This window comes from Nerophis ophidion, linkage group LG29 (assembly GCF_033978795.1).
Source record: "Nerophis ophidion isolate RoL-2023_Sa linkage group LG29, RoL_Noph_v1.0, whole genome shotgun sequence".
NCBI classification, from domain to species: domain Eukaryota; kingdom Metazoa; phylum Chordata; class Actinopteri; order Syngnathiformes; family Syngnathidae; genus Nerophis; species Nerophis ophidion.
Genome location: NC_084639.1, coordinates 15,428,411 through 15,445,997, shown reverse-complemented (window position 1 = coordinate 15,445,997; position 17,587 = coordinate 15,428,411). Strand labels below are relative to the sequence as shown.

Below are 17,587 nucleotides of genomic sequence, written 5' to 3'. Positions count from 1 at the left end.
AAATTATGACAAGTCATAATTAATTAATCCTATCTCATGATAGTCATAATCAAGACAGAAAAAATTTAAATAATGAGATTAAAAGTCATAATTGAGATTAAAAATGTACAATTATAAAATAAATCAAAATTATAACATAAAAAGTCAGAATTATGACAAGTCATCATCGGACAAAAAGTCCAAATTATTAGACAAATCGAAATTATGAGATAGTTATAATTATGATGGTAAAAGTCTGAATTATGAGATTAAACAATCTAAATTATTAGATAAAAAGTCAAAATTATGAGATAATTCAAAATTATAACACAAAAGTCATAATTATGAGATAGTCATAATCATGATGTAAAAAGTCTAAATTATGAGATAAAAAGATAAAAATTGGAAAAAATTATAAGTTAAAAAGTCAAAATTGTGGGATAGTCATATCCATGACATAAAAAGTCGAAATGATGAGGTAAAAAGTCATTACTGAGACTAAATGTCATAACTATGAGATAAAAAGTCCAAATTATAAGATAAAAAGTCAGAATGATGACAAGTCATTATCAGATAAAGTCTAAATTATTAGATAAAGTCGAAATCATGAGATAGTTATAATTATGTCGTAAAAAGTCAAAATTATGAGATAAAATTCATAATTATGAAATAGTCATAATCATGACATAAAAAGTTATAATTATGAGATCAAAAGTCAAAATTGTCATAATTATCAGATGAGTCAAAATTATGAGATAAATCATAATTATGAGTTGAAATTATTATTATTATTATTATGACATTAAAAAGCGTAATTGTGAATTAAAAAGCCAAAATTATGAGATAAATAGCCAAAATTATGAGATAAAATCTTCAGATAAAAAGTTGAAATTATTACATAAAACATTTAAATTATGAAATAGTTATATTTATGATGTACAAAGTTAAAATTATGAGATGAAAAGACTTTTATGAAATAAAGGTCATAATTATAAACAAAAATATCAAAATTAAGGAATGAAAGTAATGAGATAAAAAAATAAAAATTTTGAGATAAAGACAATTATGAAATAAAAAGTCATAATTGAGAGATAAAACTTCAAAATTATGGACTGAAAGTCACACGATAAAAAGTGGAAATAATTAGATAAAAAGTCGAAATTATGAGATAAAAAGTCGTAATTATGGATTTAAAAAGTCATAATTTAATTAGGGGACAAAAAGTCAAAATTGTGAGATAAAGTCATAATTATGAAATAAAAAGTCACAATTAATAAAGTACAAAGTTAGAATTATGCGATAATCCCCCGGGAAGCATGGCACGGACCAGCTGTTTAATGCGTTTCATTCTTTCTACATCAGAGCCTTTTCTTGTTTGAAATCCTTTCCAGGGTACGTTTGTCAAATACAACCCCCGTTTCCATATGAGTTGGGAAATTGTTAGATGTAAATATTAACGGAATACATCCATCCATCCATTTTCTACCGCTTATTCCCTTTTGGGGTCACGGGGGGTGCTGGCGCCTATCTCAGCTACAATCGGGCGGGAGGCGGGGTACACCCTGGACAAGTCGCCACCTTACAATGATTTGCAAATCATTTTCAACCCGTATTCAGTTGAATGCACTACAAAGACAAGATATTTGATGTTCAAACTCATAAACTTTATTTTTTTTTGCAAATAATAATTAAGTTAGAATTTCATGGGTGCAACATGTGCCAAAGTAGTTGGGAAAGGGCATGTTCACCACTGTGTTACATCACCTTTTCTTTCAACAACACTTAATAAACGTTTGGGAACTGAGGAAACTAATTGTAGAAGCTTTGAAAGTGGAATTCTTCCCATTCTTGTTTTATGTAGAGCTTTAGTCGTTCAACAGTCCGGGGTCTCCGCTGTCGTATTTTACGCTTCATAATGCGCCACACATTTTCGATGGGAGACAGGTCTGGACTGCAGGAAAGTACACGCACTATTTTACTAAGAAACCAAGCTGTTGTAACACATGGCTTGGCATTGTCTTGCTGAAATAAGCAGGGGCGTCCATGATAACGTTGCTTGGATGACAACATATGTTGCTCCAAAAACCTGTATGGATCATTCAGCATTAATGGTGCCTTCACAGATGTGTAAGTTACCCATGCCTTGGGCACTAATACACCCCCAAACCATCACAGATGCTGGCTTTTGAACTTTGGGCCTATAACAATCCGGATGGTTATTTTCCTCTTTGTTCCGGAGGACACCACGTCCACAGTTTCCAAATATAATTTGAAATGTGGACTCGTCAGACCACAGAACACTTTTCTACTTTGCATCAGTCCATCTTAAATGAGCTTGGGCCCAGCAAAGCCAGTGGCGTTCCTTGGTGTTGTTGATAAATGGGTTTTGCTTTGCATAGCAGTTTTAACTTGCACTTACAGATGTAGCGACCAACTGTAGTTACTGACAGTGGTTTTATGAAGTGTTCCTGAGCCTCTGTGGTGATATCCTTTACACACTGATTTCGGTTTTTGATGCAATACCGCCTGAGGGATCAAAGGTCCGTAATATCATCGCTTACGTGCAGTGATTTCTCCAGATTCTCTGAACCTTTTGATGATTTTACGGACTGTAAATGGTAAAATCCCTAAATTCCTTGCAATAGCTCGTTGAGAAATGTTGTTCCAAAACTGTTCGACAATTTGCTTACAAAGTGGTGACCCTCACCCCATCCTTGTTTGTGAATTACTTAGCATTTCATGGAAGCTGCTTTTATACCCAATCATGGCACCCACCTGTTCCCAATTAGCCTGCACAACTGTGGGATGTTCCATATAAGTGTATGAGTATTTATCAACTTTATCAGTATTTATTGCCACCTTTCCCAACTTCTTTCTCACATATTACTGGCATCAAATTCTAAAATTAATGATTATTTGCAAAAACAAAACGTTTATCAGTTTGAACATCAAATATGTTGTCTTTGTAGCATATTCAACAGAATATGGGTTGAAAATGATTTGCAAATCATTGTATTCCGTTTATATTTACCGTTGTGATCAAAATTATTCAACCCCCACACAATTTTGGTGTTTTAGAAAGTTGGACATTTTATTCCGTATTTTGTTTATAGTCATATCAAATAAAGATGTGTCAAATAGACAAATGCAACTTAAATTGTAACACTGTATTTTACAAAATACCAAAACAGGAAATTTTTCTTAATATCTCATTGACAAAATGATTCAACCTCCTAGTTACATGCATCTTTAGTACTTAGTAAAACACCCTTTGGCAGTAATTACATCCTTCAAACGTGATACATAACCGGACACAAGCTTCTTGCAACCATCTACAGGTATTTTAGCCCATTCCTCTTGGGCAAAGGCCTCCAGTTCATTCATATTCTTGGGCTTGCGTGCTGCAACTGCCTTCTTCAAGTCCCACCACAGGTTTTCTATAGGATTTAGCTCTGGCGACTGTGAAGGCCACTCCAGAGTCTTCCAGCCCTTCTTCTGCAACCACTCTGATGTTGATTTGGAGGTATGCTTGGGATCGTTGTCATGTTGGAAGGTCCAACGTCTCCCAAGCCTCAGCTTGGTCACTGACTTCATGACATTTGCAGCTATTATATCCTGCTAGGAAATAGAATTCATAATGCCTTTAACGCGCTGGAGATTCCCGGTACCTGAGGCAGAGAAACAGCCCCAGAGCATGATTGACCCCCCACCATGCTTCACAGTAGGCAAGGTGTTCTTCTCTTTGTAAGCTTAGTTTTTCTCCTCCAGACATGACGTTGATTCATAGGCCCAAAGAGTTCCAGTTTTGTCTCATCACTCCATAGAACAGTTTCCCAAAACCTTTGGGGTTTGTCCAGATGATTTTTGGCATAGTGGAGTCCATTTTCTTGTGCCTGGTAGTCAGAAGTGGGGTGCGACTGGGAGTTCTGGCATGGAGGCCTTCATCTCGTAGTGCGCGCCTTATTGTCTGGGACGAAACCTGCGTTCCCCCCTCTGCAATGTCGTGTTGTAGTTCCTCAGCTGTTACCCGGGGGTTTTTCACCACTGTACGCACACAGCATCCTCTTTCTACCACGCCCAGTTAGTGTTTCCACTGTGCCTTTAGCTTTGAACTTGCAAACTATGCTCCCAACTGTGTCTATTGGAATGTGTAATGTCTTTGCTATTTTCCTATATCCATATCCTTTCTTATGAAGAGAAATTACCTCCTCTCTGGACTTCTTTGACCACTCCCCGGACTTCACCATGTTGCAAATACACCATTATGGTTCTAATCACATCTACAGGTGTTTTCAACACCTGATTGATAATACCTTATTCAAATACTGTTCTTAAGAGTTATGATCTTCAAAGGGTTGAATAATTTTGTCAATGAGATATTAAGAGAAATGACACTGCTTGGTATGTTACAAAATATAATGTTGTATTAAAGTTGCATTTGTCTATTTAATTCATATTTATTTGATATGACTATAAACAAAATACGGAATAAATGTCCAACTTGCTAAAACACTAAAATTGTGTGGGGGTTGAATAATTTTGATCACAACTGTACATCTAAAATAATTTCCCAACTCATATGGAATCGGGGTTTGTATAATTCCACATGAAATTGCAAGGAAATGAAAAATATCCTCAGTTGTAAAGCCACATCTAAAATAATCCTCAATGTTTTCACCATCCATGTGTGAGGAGGAGAGCTCATGCCAAAGAGCTGCTACTGTAACTGTTGAGTAAAAAATCTAATCATTTCAACTTTTTATCTCATCATTCGGATTTCTCATCTCATAATTGTGACTATTAATCTCATAATTATGACTTTTTATTTCAAGATTTCAACTTATCTCAAATTGATGGCTTAATATCTCATCCGGACTTTAAATCTCATAATTTCGACACTTATTTCCTAATTTCCACTTTTTGTTTACCCATCCATCCATCCTTCCATTTTTACACCGCTTGTCGGTATTTAATTAACTTTTTTTTTAGTGGCGGAAACAGGCTATATACGTTAAAGAAATATCACTATGACTAGATTTAAAGCGCTTTACATCGTGAAAGCCATTATCTCCATCTTTAAGCTAGATTTACACCAGTGTGGGGTGGCACTGGGAGCAACGAGCGCGGCTACCGCTGCTGCTCACTGCTCCCCTCACCTCCCAGGGGGTGGAACATGGGGATGGGTCAAACGCAGAGGGTAATTTCACCACACGTAGTGTGTGTGTGAGACTATCAATGGTACTTTGACTTAACGTGGGTAAAGTATCTTGCACAAGGATACAACAGCAGTGACTAGTATGGCGGAAGCTGAAATCGAACCTGGAACACTCAGGTTGATGGCACGGTCAGTCTACCATCTGAGCCACGCCACCCCATCATATCAGCTGGCTCCCTGCTAAGTGATACCAATGAAGATGCTCGGATGGCAATATTAAGAGTCCTAACCTCGTTGTTGGTTATGTCTTTGCCGTTAGAATGTTGCTCTTTGTCGAGCTCTTTGTCGAGCCCACCATCAGCCTTCTCTTCCTCTTTTTCACCTGAAAACAATTTCAACCATCACCTATTTGGAACGGTGCATAGATGAGTTGTCTTTTCAAGAGAAGATCCACCTTCAACTTTCGACGAGCGGTCTTCAGTATCAGTTTCCTCCTCTGTGTCCATTTCTTCTTCAGCTTCCTCCAATGTTTCCAGATCATCCTCCTCCAAGGCATCTCCATCCTCGCCAATCACCTCCATTCCCTCAAGGTCGCTGTCCTCTCCAGAAAAGCTTCTGCAAAAATCAGGTCGACACGTGTACGTTTAAGCTGCTGTACTACAGTGGACCTCCTCTTTAGCAGCCACAACTTGCTTTAACTGCTTGACACAATGCTTGTTTTGGAATTTTGTCCAACATCCACAATCTCTATGCGACAAAAACATACATATTTCCCTTTCCTGTGCGCTCTAGATAGTAAAAAACTTCCAGCAGTTAACAACGCAGGTAATGGGGAGTCTGCTACTATGCCTAAAAAGACCTCATCCAAAGACCTAGGGCTGGGCGATACGGTATATGATATTGCATCACAATGAAGTGTTTTATATTTTTAGAATTTTTTTATTTAAAATGTAACCTTCCTCTGATTATAATGCCCTCAGCTATGCTCGGAAATGTCCAGGCGGTAGCAGTAGTGGGGCAGTACAAGTACCTGGGAGTCCACTTGAACAGCAGACTGGGGCATGAGCAGACCTTTTTTTTTCCTGAGGGGGCTTAGGTCCTTTAATGTGTGCAGCAAGCTGTTGGAGATCTTTTTTCAGTCTGTTATGGCCAGTGCCCTGTACTTTGCAGTGGTTTGTTGGGGGAGCAGCACCAGCAAAAGGGACTTAAACTGGATTGACAAATTGATCCGGAACTATTGGCATGCAGTTGGAGGCGTTTGTGTCGGTGAGGGATAGAAGGACACTGGACAAACTGCTCGCCATCATGGACAATCCTGGCCACCCACTCCACCGGACAATTGAGGGACAACAGGGCTCATACTCCAAACAGGCTCCTTCAGCTTCGTTCCCACCGTGTTTTATTCAAGAACTCCTTCATTCTGCACTCTGTCCAGCTGTGTAATCACTTGCCATACAGCAATAGATGATAGATGTCTATTACCTGACAGGTTCCATGTTAGTTACTTCTCTTTGTTTATAATGTATATTTTCTGCTGAATCCACTCTCTATTTTATGCTGCCATTTTTTTCCTGCAGCTGTTACATATACTGTAATATTGTACATGGTAATTGAGATGCTATATATTGCATATATTATATAAAATTATAATAATATATAGGAATACATTATATACTGTATATCCATCCATCCATTTTCTACCGCTTGTCCCTTTTGGGGTCGCGAGGGGGGGGCTGGAGTCTATCTTAGCTGCCTCCGGGCGGAAGGCGGGATACACCCTGGACAAGTCGCCACCACTTCTTCGCGGGGCCAACACAGATAGACAGACAACATTCACACTCACATTCACACACTAAGGACAATTTTTAGTGATGCCAGTCAACCTATCCCCAGGTGCATGTCTTTGTATATATAATATGTAAATATTACATATATGTTATATTTTATATTGCTACTATGGTACAGTACATTTTAGTCTACTTTATACCTGCATTATCCTTTCCATCCTTTGTATCTGAGCTACTGTGTGGAACAATTTGCCTTGTGGATTAATAAAGTTTGTCTAAGTCTATGTCAACACAAGCAACACTTAATGTTAACAAAATTGTAAAATCACATTGAATACTGAATAACTTCTTAAAATGAAGGTGCAAGAATAAGTAATAAGTAAGAAATTATTATTACAGTGTAACAAAATTGTGCAAATTTTGGCTGTTAGCGTGTCACTCCCACTTATCAGTGATTACTTCCTGCGCTGCTCAGGTACCAGACAGCGAGTGCCTTTGTTCATGCGACCTTACTTCGTAACTTGTTTTTTTCCCCGACAAAAAAAAAAGTTTGAACGCATGTTTTATTGATATCGATTACGTGTCTCTGGCGATATATACTTTAATCGTTTGATCCCCCGGCCCTACAAAAACACAATTTCAGGATAACATGTTATAATTAGTATTTTGATCATTTTAAGCATTATTCGAACTTATTTCCTTTCATACCTTTGTCAACAACAAGAGTGCATTCTGCGTTTGCTACAACTAATCATGACAGACCTCGTGAGAGCCGCCACCAACAACTACTTTGGGATAAATGAGCATTTATAACAGTGGTGTTCAAACTACGGTCGGCTTGCCGATTTGGCCAACGAGAAGTCATGAGTCATAAGAAATCTCTCCGGAGGGAGATTTCAATTCCTTTTCAAACTCAAATAATATGTTGCTGTGGTATCAAAATCTTGACGACAACAGGAGTAATTCATGTCTATGACCACTTATCATGATTTGAATGAAACCATGCACTACATTTTCTTATATGACCCAATGCAAACAACCTTCCCTATCGAACCAAAACAAAATGCCAACAGACATGGTCACACTTAACACAATATAAGACAATTTGTAGATATTATAAACAATGTCCATGCACCATAAAAAAACTAAATGACACCCATTTAAATAAATTACAAAGCATGATGGGGAAATGCAAAACACTTTCTCCACACTTATCCATCTTTGGCGCACTTATAGCTGCTTGATATTTCTGACTTATCACAAAACTTTAAGGGGGATGTCACAAAAGTAAACAAGGTAGAAGTTCAACTTTTAAATATTAATATCCAATTATCCATCCATTCATTTTCTACCATTTGTCCCTTTTGGAGTCACGGGGGGTGCTGGAGCCTATCTCAGCTGCATTCGGGTGGAAGGCGGATTACACCCTGGACAAGTTGCCACCTCATCACAGGGCCAACAGATATACAGACAACATTCACACACTAGGACCAATTTAGTGTTGCCAATCAACCTATGTTCAATTATATAAATTATTAATCCATTATGTTAATGTAAAATGTACACCTGTGTGTGTGTATATGTCTCTGTCTCTCTCCTATATATATATATATATATATATATATATATATATATATATATATATATATATTAGGGGTGTAACGGTACGTGTATTTGTATTGAACCGTTTCGGTACGAGGGTTTCGGTTTGGCACACGGGCGTACCGAACGAGTTTGTAAGTCTTCACAAGCTGCTCTGCTTTCTGCCTCTGTCTCAGCAGCAAGCATTTGTACCACCCACACAACCATCTGATTGGTTACATGAAAAGCCAATCAGCAGTGCGTATTCAGAGCGATGTAACAGCCAATCAGCAGTGCGTATTCAGAGTGCATGGAGTCACTACTTCAGCGTCGAGCAGATATGTGTTTAGTAGGGGAGCAGCGGACTCTCCCCTAATGATACTAAACATTTCCAAGTCAACTACTTTTTAAACATCACTATGAGCTCGTTGACTTTCTACAAACTTAAACTGCACCTCAGCTCGCTCGCAGTTCTGGTTTGAGGGGAAGGCTAGTTAGCTTTTAGCGTAACGTTAGCTCATTTTGCTGTGTGTGTGTGTGTGTGTGTGTGTGTGTGTGTGTGTGTGTTTTAGGGGCAGCAAAGCCCTGTCTGTCTGTTATTTCACATGAACTTACATGAACTGCATGGTGTCCAGGGATGAATAGTCTCTCCTATTGCTATTGTACTATTATTTCAGCAGTAGTTACATTAATCATTAGTAATGTAGCAGCCTAGTTTTGAATGGCAGGGTCCCTGCTATCACATGTTGATACAAATATAACATTTACATAATAAAAATCAACTACAGGCTTCCCAAATGCTGTAATAAATTAAGCCTGATGAGTTGACTTGAAACTGTTTAATGTTGCACTTTTTATATGTAGAAGAAAGGTTTTGTCATTGTATTTAATCAAAGCAACAACTTGAGGCAGTTTAATGTGGATTAACGTGGGCAGAATTATTATAGTGTTCCCAATGTTAAAAGGATAAAATCATTGTTTACAAATTTGGTAAATAAATAACCAAAAAATTTATATTTTGTTGTTTTCTTGCTGTACCGAAAATGAACCGAACCGTGACCTCTAAACCAAGGTACTTACCGAACCGAAATATTTATGTACCGTTACACCCCTAATATATATATATATATGTATATATATATATATATGTATATATATATAAAAAAAAAAAAAAAAAAAATATATATATATATATATATATATATATATATATATATATATATCCCCAGGGCTAGGAGAGTCATGTTACATGCTGATGAATCGCAACTGCTCCTCAATAACCAACTATCGATGTCAAGTCATTCCAATGTACCTTTACCAGAAGTTTCTTATTGTGGACACAAAAAACAGGAAATGTAATGAAATTTTGGCATGATATGACGGGTACGTCAACGTTGAGACAGTACTGGGATCAGTGTCAAAGGTCTTTTGGGGTCTATGGGAGATTGGCTAGCCCTAAGTGCAAAAACACGAACAACGGAAAATGTGCAAAACCTACTCTTCTTCATAGACGTGGTGGACTTTGTCATCACATACATCTTCCGAGGATTTTAGCAGAGCTGCAGCAGAAGCAGAACTGGACTCTGTGGACCAGGACAACGGATATTTGTTTAAGACCAACAGGACTTGGTTCTTCACAAACCATCTGGAAAAGGCTGCTTACTATAAGGAGAACTAGTCTAATTCCCCAATTTCTTGTCTTACCAGTGTCAGGCTTCTCTTCTTTTGTCTTCTTCTCTTGAAACTTGGCCTTTCTTTCCACTGACTTAGACCTGGCTTTCCTCTCCCGAGACTTGGACCTGGCCTTCCTCTCCCGGGACTTGGACCTGGCCTTCCTCTCCCGGGACTTGGACCTGGCCTTCCTCTCCCGAGACTTGGACCTGGCGTTCCTCTCCCGAGACATGGACCTGGCCTTCTTCTCCCGGGACATGGACCTGGCCTTCCTCTCCCGGGACGTGGAACTGTCCTCACTCTCTCGTGACTTGGACCTGTCCTCATCTCTCTTCCTTTTCTTGGATGGGCTGTCGTCATGTCTGCTCCTTGTCCTCTTGGTTGATTCTTCTTTGTACTGCTGAGCAGAAGAAACTTTCCTAGGGGGCAGAGAAAAGATCAGCTAGTTTTCTGGGACAAAGTTGGAATGCAATGTAACACTCACAAGAGACTTGAGTATTCTGCAGAGAAAGAAACTTTCAGGATGTTGTCATTGACCCTTAGGATGTTAGACGAATAATTCTCCACCACCTTTTGAGCGTCACGGAGACTGTTCATCTCGATAAACGCCTGGAAAAATGGAAGTTCTGGTAAAAATGGAGCAAGGGACTTTTAGTAGCGCTGTCAGTAAGGTGTGCTCACATCAGTTGGCAGGAATAGCGTATAGGTAGGCTGGCCAAAGCGTTTGACAACACTTAAGAGATTCGACCTGTCTTTGTCTCCTTCTAGGGATGGGGTGAAGTGCAGCACCCGAGAGCTCTGATCACACAACAAACAATATGAAGAGAACCATCACAAGGCCTCGACAGACTTCTTCTGGTTGGCCGATTAACACACACCTTCACAAAGTTGAAAGAGTGGGAGATGCTGAACTCCATTTGCTTGCCGTTCTTTTTGGGAGATTGGTTGTGGAAATTCACCAACTCCTGTGCTTGATAAGCAGAGCCCATCTCCATGAAGGCCTGTTGGGAGAAGTCAGCGAGCGTGAGCACGAAAGTTCTGCCATGATGGACTCAACATTCCACAAAAGCTTCAGTCGAAGCAACTGGCTTAAAATCTTTCAAAGAATCAACAAGTTAACGCTTGCCGTGTACGCACAAGTGAAGCAAACACAAGGATCTTGGTGATCTTGCCAAATGGTTCCACCAGTTTCCTGAGGTAGACCTCGTCCACAGTCTGAGGAGAAAATTTGACACACACCACATTGCTTCTCTTGGCTGCCTGAAAGGTAAGCGGTGGATGAATCAGATGCACGTTTACTCAAAGGTGACACAGATGCAAATCTTTTGGCTGCGTCTTACCTTCTCCTCAACATGGTTAGCGGGACGCAAGTCTGGTGGACCCAAGGATTACAAATGATTAGACATTGGTGGAACACAGTGAACATGTGATAAAGTGACTTACTGCTGCTGTCTTTCCTCTTCTTCTCTTGTCTGCCAGATCTTCAATGACATAACTAGTGTTAACAAATCTATGGATCCAGGTCATTGTTTTCTCAGAGCACTCAATCGATCGCAACTGGACTGTTTGGTTTGTCTGAGAAGACGTTTTGTTTTGCCTTGGCCGGGGCCGATTACAAATTTTTCTTTATATATTTACCAACAAAATATTGCCGATAAACGATGTTATTGTCATGATTTTTACGAGACCAAATTAACCATTGATTTAATGATAAAAATAAATAATAACGCATCCCTGTCCTCATAACCTTCATCAATGGTTCGGGAATGAGGAAAACTCTGCAATGTTCCCAACGCAAGCTTCCAGCATATCTTGTCAGGCTGCAAGATCGCACTCTCCCAAAGTGTTATAGGTTGCGTCACGACCAGGTCCTGGGGAAACTGTCTGAGGTGCTGGAGGGGTGTCGACTGGGCAGCAAAGAACCAGCAGAGAATCACACCAGCTTTGCCATGGAAGGGGGTGGACAAAGACACACCAGGCCTAGAGAGACATCGAGGCTCCTCTCCCCCAGCCAGGAGTGGGACATGAGGGTTGATCTCAACAAGCAGCTCCGGTTCCCCATGGAGATCCCAACTATATCTCTCCATCCTGACATCATGGTGTGGTCCAGCAAGGGAAGAGCGGTGCACCTCATTGAGCTGACAGTGCCAGCAGGAGAGAGGATTAAAGCTGCTTTTGAGCACAAGAAGGCAAAGTATGCAGAGCTGGCAGCAGGGTGCCGGGAGGCTGGCTGGAAAGCTACTATCTACCCAGTGGAGGTATGCTGCCGAGGCTACATGGGCCTGTCAGCCACAGGCCTTTTGAGGGACGCAGGAGTGACTGGAGGGAAGCTGAGGAAAGTCATACAAGATTTTTGGCTCTGGCTTCGGAGGAAGGACAGTTGCTGGGGAAAAAACTACTAACCCCGACGGCAGCCACGGGGGTAACATCTATCAGCTGCAGGGGGTGTCATTGCTCGCGCGGCTGCCAATCATTCATTCATCATTCATTCACCAGTGTGAGCGGCACCGGGGGCAAGGGTGAAGTCTCCTGCTCAAGGACACAACGGCAGCGATTTTGGATGTCAATTTTGGATGTCAAGCGAACCTGCAACCCTCAGGTTTCTGGCACGGCCGCACTACCCACTCCGCCATGACGCCCCAATATATGTACATAATGTGGGCCTCCGGCTCCAAAACCCCACAAAACAGGAGTTAAAAAATTAGAATAATGCGAAGGAATCACAATTTACTTCTCTGTCAGATTCATGAATCTTCTCTCTTTGATAATCCGCAGAAGCCCACGGTCAGCTCTTCTGCTGGTGCATCTTCTGCTGACACATTTTGCCCTTCCACGATACTTTCCATTGATATGCTTGGACACAGCACTTTGTGAACAGCCAGCCTCCTTTGCTATGAACTTTTGTGGCGTACCAATGAAGGGTATTTGATTGTCTTCTGGACAATTGTCAAGTCTGCAGTTTTCCCTGTATTTATCCTAACTGAGACAATTGAACCAAAGTGAAGCAATAAAATGACAACCTGTGTAGGTGCTTTGAATTTAGTAGACAAGTAGTGTGTGACACTCATTTTAAAATATTAATGTCCTGTAAAATATGGGCTGATTTCCTCACGGTATAGACGTTTTAGAAATCCTGTTTTTGTGGGTTTTATGAGCCGGAGGCCCAAATTACAGTGGGGCAAAAAAGTATTTAGTCGGCCACCGATTGTGCAAGTTCTCCCACTCAAAATGATGACAGAGGTCTGTAATTTTCATCATAGGTACACTTCAACTGTGAGAGACAGAATGTGGGGGGAAAAAATCCAGGAATTCACATTGTAGGAATTTTAAATAATTTATTTGTAAATTATGGTGGAAAATAAGTATTTGGTCAACCATTCAAAGCTCTCACTGATGGAAGGAGGTTTTGGCTCAAAATCTCACGATACATGGCCCCATTCATTCTTTCCTTAACACGGATCAATCAACATGTCCCCTTAGCAGAAAAACAGCCCCAAAGCATGATGTTTCCACCCCCATGCTTCACAGTTGGTATGGTGTTCTTGGGATGCAACTCAGTATTCTTCTTCCTCCAAACACGACGAGTTGAGTTTGTATCAAAAAGTTCTATTTTGGTTTCATCTGACCACATGACATTCTCCCAATCCTCTGCTGTATCATCCATGTATCCATTTTGGCTCTTTTTCTGCTAAGGGGACAGGACGATTGATCCGTGTTAAGGAAAGAATGAATGGGGCCATGCATCGTGAGATTTTGAGCCTAAACCTCCTTCCATCAGTGAGAGCTTTGAATGGTTGACCAAATACTTATTTTCCACCATAATTTCAAAATAAATTCTTTGAAATTCCTACAATGTGAATTCCTGGATTTTTTTCTCACATTCTGTCTCTCACAGTTGAAGTGTACCTATGATGAAAATTACAGAGCTCTGTCATCATTTTAAATGGGAGAACTTGCACAATCGGTGGCTGACTAAATACTCTTTTGCCCCACTGTATATACAACTAAACAACTAAATAATTGAAATCCTTTAAGTGGTGGCTCCTGAATCTAATAGTTATGGAAGTTCAACGCTTTGAATGGAATTGTGGAAATAAACACAGTTTTCCATGATATTCAATTTTTTTGCAAAGGGTCTGTAGATCTGACAAATCCAAGTCTAAGACTAGATCTGACTGGTCTAAGTCTACGAGCATGAATAAAGCCCATTGGATGAGTGGCAAAACATCTTCTAAGATACACCAAACAGTTTAGTTGCGATTAATTGAATGTCCTGAAAAGTGCACTCTCATGACATACAGTTGCGATCAAAAGTTTACATAACTTGTAAAGAACATAATTTTCTTCACGTCAAAAATGGTAAAGGAATGGCAAATCAGGCTGGAATGAAGGTTTTAGAATGGCCTTCCCAAAGTCCTGACTTAAACGTGTGGACGATGCTGAAGAAACAAGTCCATATCAGAAAAACCAACAAATTTAGCTCAACTGCACCAATTTTGTCAAGAAAAGTGGTCAAAAATTCAACCAGAAGCTTGCCAGAAGTGTGTGGATGGCTACCATAAGCGCCTTATTGCAGTGAAACTTGCCAAGGGACATGTAACCAAATACAAACATTGCTGTATGTACACTATTGACCCAGCAGATTTGGTCACATTTTCAGTAGACCCAATAATAATTCCTAAAAGAACCAAACTTCATGAATGTTTTTGTATGTGCTGCAATCACTCCATCACAAAAAAATAAGAGTTGTAGAAATTATTGAAAACTCAAGACAGCCATGACATTATGTCCTTTATAAGTGTATGTAAACTTTTGATCGCATTAACTGCATTTGCCAAAATGCTAATGGCCAACCGTGTCGATTAGAATCCAGTTCATCCACTGAACTAACCTGGTGACTGGTTCCATGCGGCAGTCCCACGTTGGAAAGCTGAGGAGGGAAAAAAAACAAGACAACGTTGCTCATGAAGCTATGGAGTACAACAAGCCAGTCGAGGACAAAGTTACAAGTCCAGACTCACCTCTGAAGCAGGATGTGTTGTCTCTCTGCATGATTGGAGCTGTTGATGTGTTTGGTCCAGAACTGAAAAACACAATGGTCATATATTTTTGGTGTCCTCTGACAAATGAACTCACCACAAGTTCCTTCTTTTCAGACAAGCACATCAGACAAGCATCCCTTAAAGGGCGCTAAAGAGGGCCTCGATCACACGGCAGAGAGTACTTACCTTCTCTGAGAGCACAGTGACATTACACAGAGAACACGAGTACGGGTACATTGGAGGTGTTGTGCCATGGAAGTCCATTGCTACTTTTTTACAGGGCAAGGCCCCACCGGTGGGTTGGCGGTATATCTTGCTGGAAGAGGCGTCAGAACGACCTTGTTCCCAACCAGTTCCAGTTCTCCGTTGTCTCTCCATGGGCTGTGTCAAGAGTCTGTTAGCTGGGCCAGGCACGGAGAAGAGGGAGGGAATGAGTTTTTCTGGTCTTGCCAGTTGGGCATCGCGGCCAGAAAACGGCACCCTATCGTCCACGTCGTAGGCAGAAGGGAATGAATGCTGCAGATGGTCTCTCCTGGTAGAATGGTTTTGGGAGACAAGACCGTATCCCATGGGATTCCCCCAGTGTTCCTGTCTGTCCCTCTGGTTAGTGGCTTGCATTGCCGATCCTGGCAAATGGGACAAAGAGTTAAGGGGAGGCATTCTCCTGTTGGATTTGATCTTATCGAGGATGTGTGGCAGCGATTCCACAGTCAAAGCATCTTCAGGAAACTGTGCAAGGAGAGACAAGTCTGTGGCCTCCAGACCACAGCTGTTCAGGATGTCTGTCGAGTCAAGAGGCGAGCTTCGGGGTGGCAAAGAGGAATAGTAAGAATAGGATGAGGACAACATTCCAGGGAAGTCGTGGTCTGCTGAGGGACGACGTCGCTCTGAAAAGCTGAGGGATCTCAGAGAAGGCTGGAAGTCGGCGTGGGAGGGAGGTGGCCGGTGGCGCTGGTTGTGAGACATACCGGGAAGCGTGCGTGGACACTGCAGACAGAAGTGCCAGGGAAAAAGACTGAGGTGAAAACATGACAGGAATCAGTGGGGCAGGGGCTGGGGGTCTTGCCAGGAGGAAAACCTCAGTGGTCCACTTTTTAGACATTAACTTTCTAGATGCACCATCGGAAAAAATTGAAAAGGCCGCATGGTGGGACAACCATCGAACCTGAAAAAATGGTGACGAAGTTCTTGTGGCGTCAAAAAAAAAAAATGCTGACAATACTGTACCTCTACCTCTATTGTGGCCATCTCCTCAAAGAACCAGGGCAGGAACTTACCATGATACAGGAAGGATTGGGGCTGCACAATCAATGACTAGGGATGTAGTGGTATCAAAATCCCACGGCGCGGTATTATCACGGTATTAAGGCCCCGGTAAATTATTATTCAGGTAAATGTCCAAAAAAAAAGCCATAGTGTGTAAAATGAAGTGGTAGGAATGTTTAGGATAAACACACTTACTGTTATTTAACACAACCATAATGCAAAAATAGTTCTAATTATATGTATTACTACAAATAAATATGTGCAGGAACATCTACTGTTTCAAGCAAATACTGAACAAAAAACTTACAGTTGAATGTCTTTAAAGATCTGTTAACATCCAGGTGTGAAACAGTAATGTACACTTCAGTGTCTTCTAACTTTTACTTGAAAAGGAGTGGACATTTTTCTATATCAGTCTAGAACATTCCGTTTCTCAGAAACGTTAACTAACAATTTAATATAGTAAACACCTCACAAAGTCATGTTTATCTTCCCTGGCTTCAAACATCTTTTCTGAGTGACGGTTTAAAAGACAACGACTTGTCCAGTGTGTATCCTGCCTTCTGCCAGTGAGTAGCTGGATAAGGCTCCAGCCTCCCCGCTACATCGAGAGGTACAAGCAGTAAAAAATATACGAATGGCTTGAGGCTTTATGAAGTAGCGAGATACAAGCAGTGAAAAATGTATGAATAGATTGAGGCTTTATGAAGCAGCTTTTCATTGTACTCCAATTTCCACCAGTGTACTTTGTTTAGGTGATTTCCCGCTGTGATTGCACGCTTTGTTTTGCAGAATGCAGACTTTCTTACATACGCTCCGCCAAAACACCTTAGGGTTTGTTAGTATGTTTGTTAGCAACTTAATTCAAAACGGTTATGGGCTGATTTTGATGAAATTTTCAGATAAAAAACAAAAAATTCCCCTCGCAAAAATCCGCTGTCTGACCAGGGCTCAGAAAATCTGTAGAGACTCTTCCCATCCCCACCAGAGACTGTTTTCACTGCTGGTCTCCAAAAAGATGTTCCCGCAGCCTTCGTAGCATAACCTCCAGGTTCTGTAATAGCTTCTTCCCTTAGGCCAGGAGTCGGCAACCCGCGGCTCTTTGA

General features: G+C 40.7%; 1 protein-coding gene across 3 annotated transcripts in view; it reads right to left on the bottom strand.

Moving 5' to 3' along the window:
* Positions 1-17,587, bottom strand: part of LOC133546112 (zinc finger protein 638-like) — a 51,444-nt gene that overhangs the window by 23,673 nt on the left and 10,184 nt on the right. For 2 of the 3 annotated variants that reach the window (XM_061891956.1, XM_061891957.1), the window contains exons 2-14: positions 15,402-16,202; positions 15,195-15,256; positions 15,065-15,103; positions 11,617-11,654; positions 11,514-11,545; positions 11,311-11,433; positions 11,052-11,174; positions 10,855-10,971; positions 10,658-10,782; positions 10,207-10,592; positions 10,001-10,085; positions 5,589-5,749; positions 5,425-5,516 (exon numbers count right to left, since the gene is read on the bottom strand). In XM_061891956.1, coding sequence (XP_061747940.1) covers positions 5,425-5,516; positions 5,589-5,749; positions 10,001-10,085; positions 10,207-10,592; positions 10,658-10,782; positions 10,855-10,971; positions 11,052-11,174; positions 11,311-11,433; positions 11,514-11,545; positions 11,617-11,654; positions 15,065-15,103; positions 15,195-15,256; positions 15,402-16,181 — 2,163 coding nt within the window. In that variant the 5' untranslated portion in view covers positions 16,182-16,202. The remainder of the gene's footprint in view (positions 1-5,424; positions 5,517-5,588; positions 5,750-10,000; positions 10,086-10,206; positions 10,593-10,657; positions 10,783-10,854; positions 10,972-11,051; positions 11,175-11,310; positions 11,434-11,513; positions 11,546-11,616; positions 11,655-15,064; positions 15,104-15,194; positions 15,257-15,401; positions 16,203-17,587) is intronic. The other variant, XM_061891958.1, reaches the window with a different exon arrangement.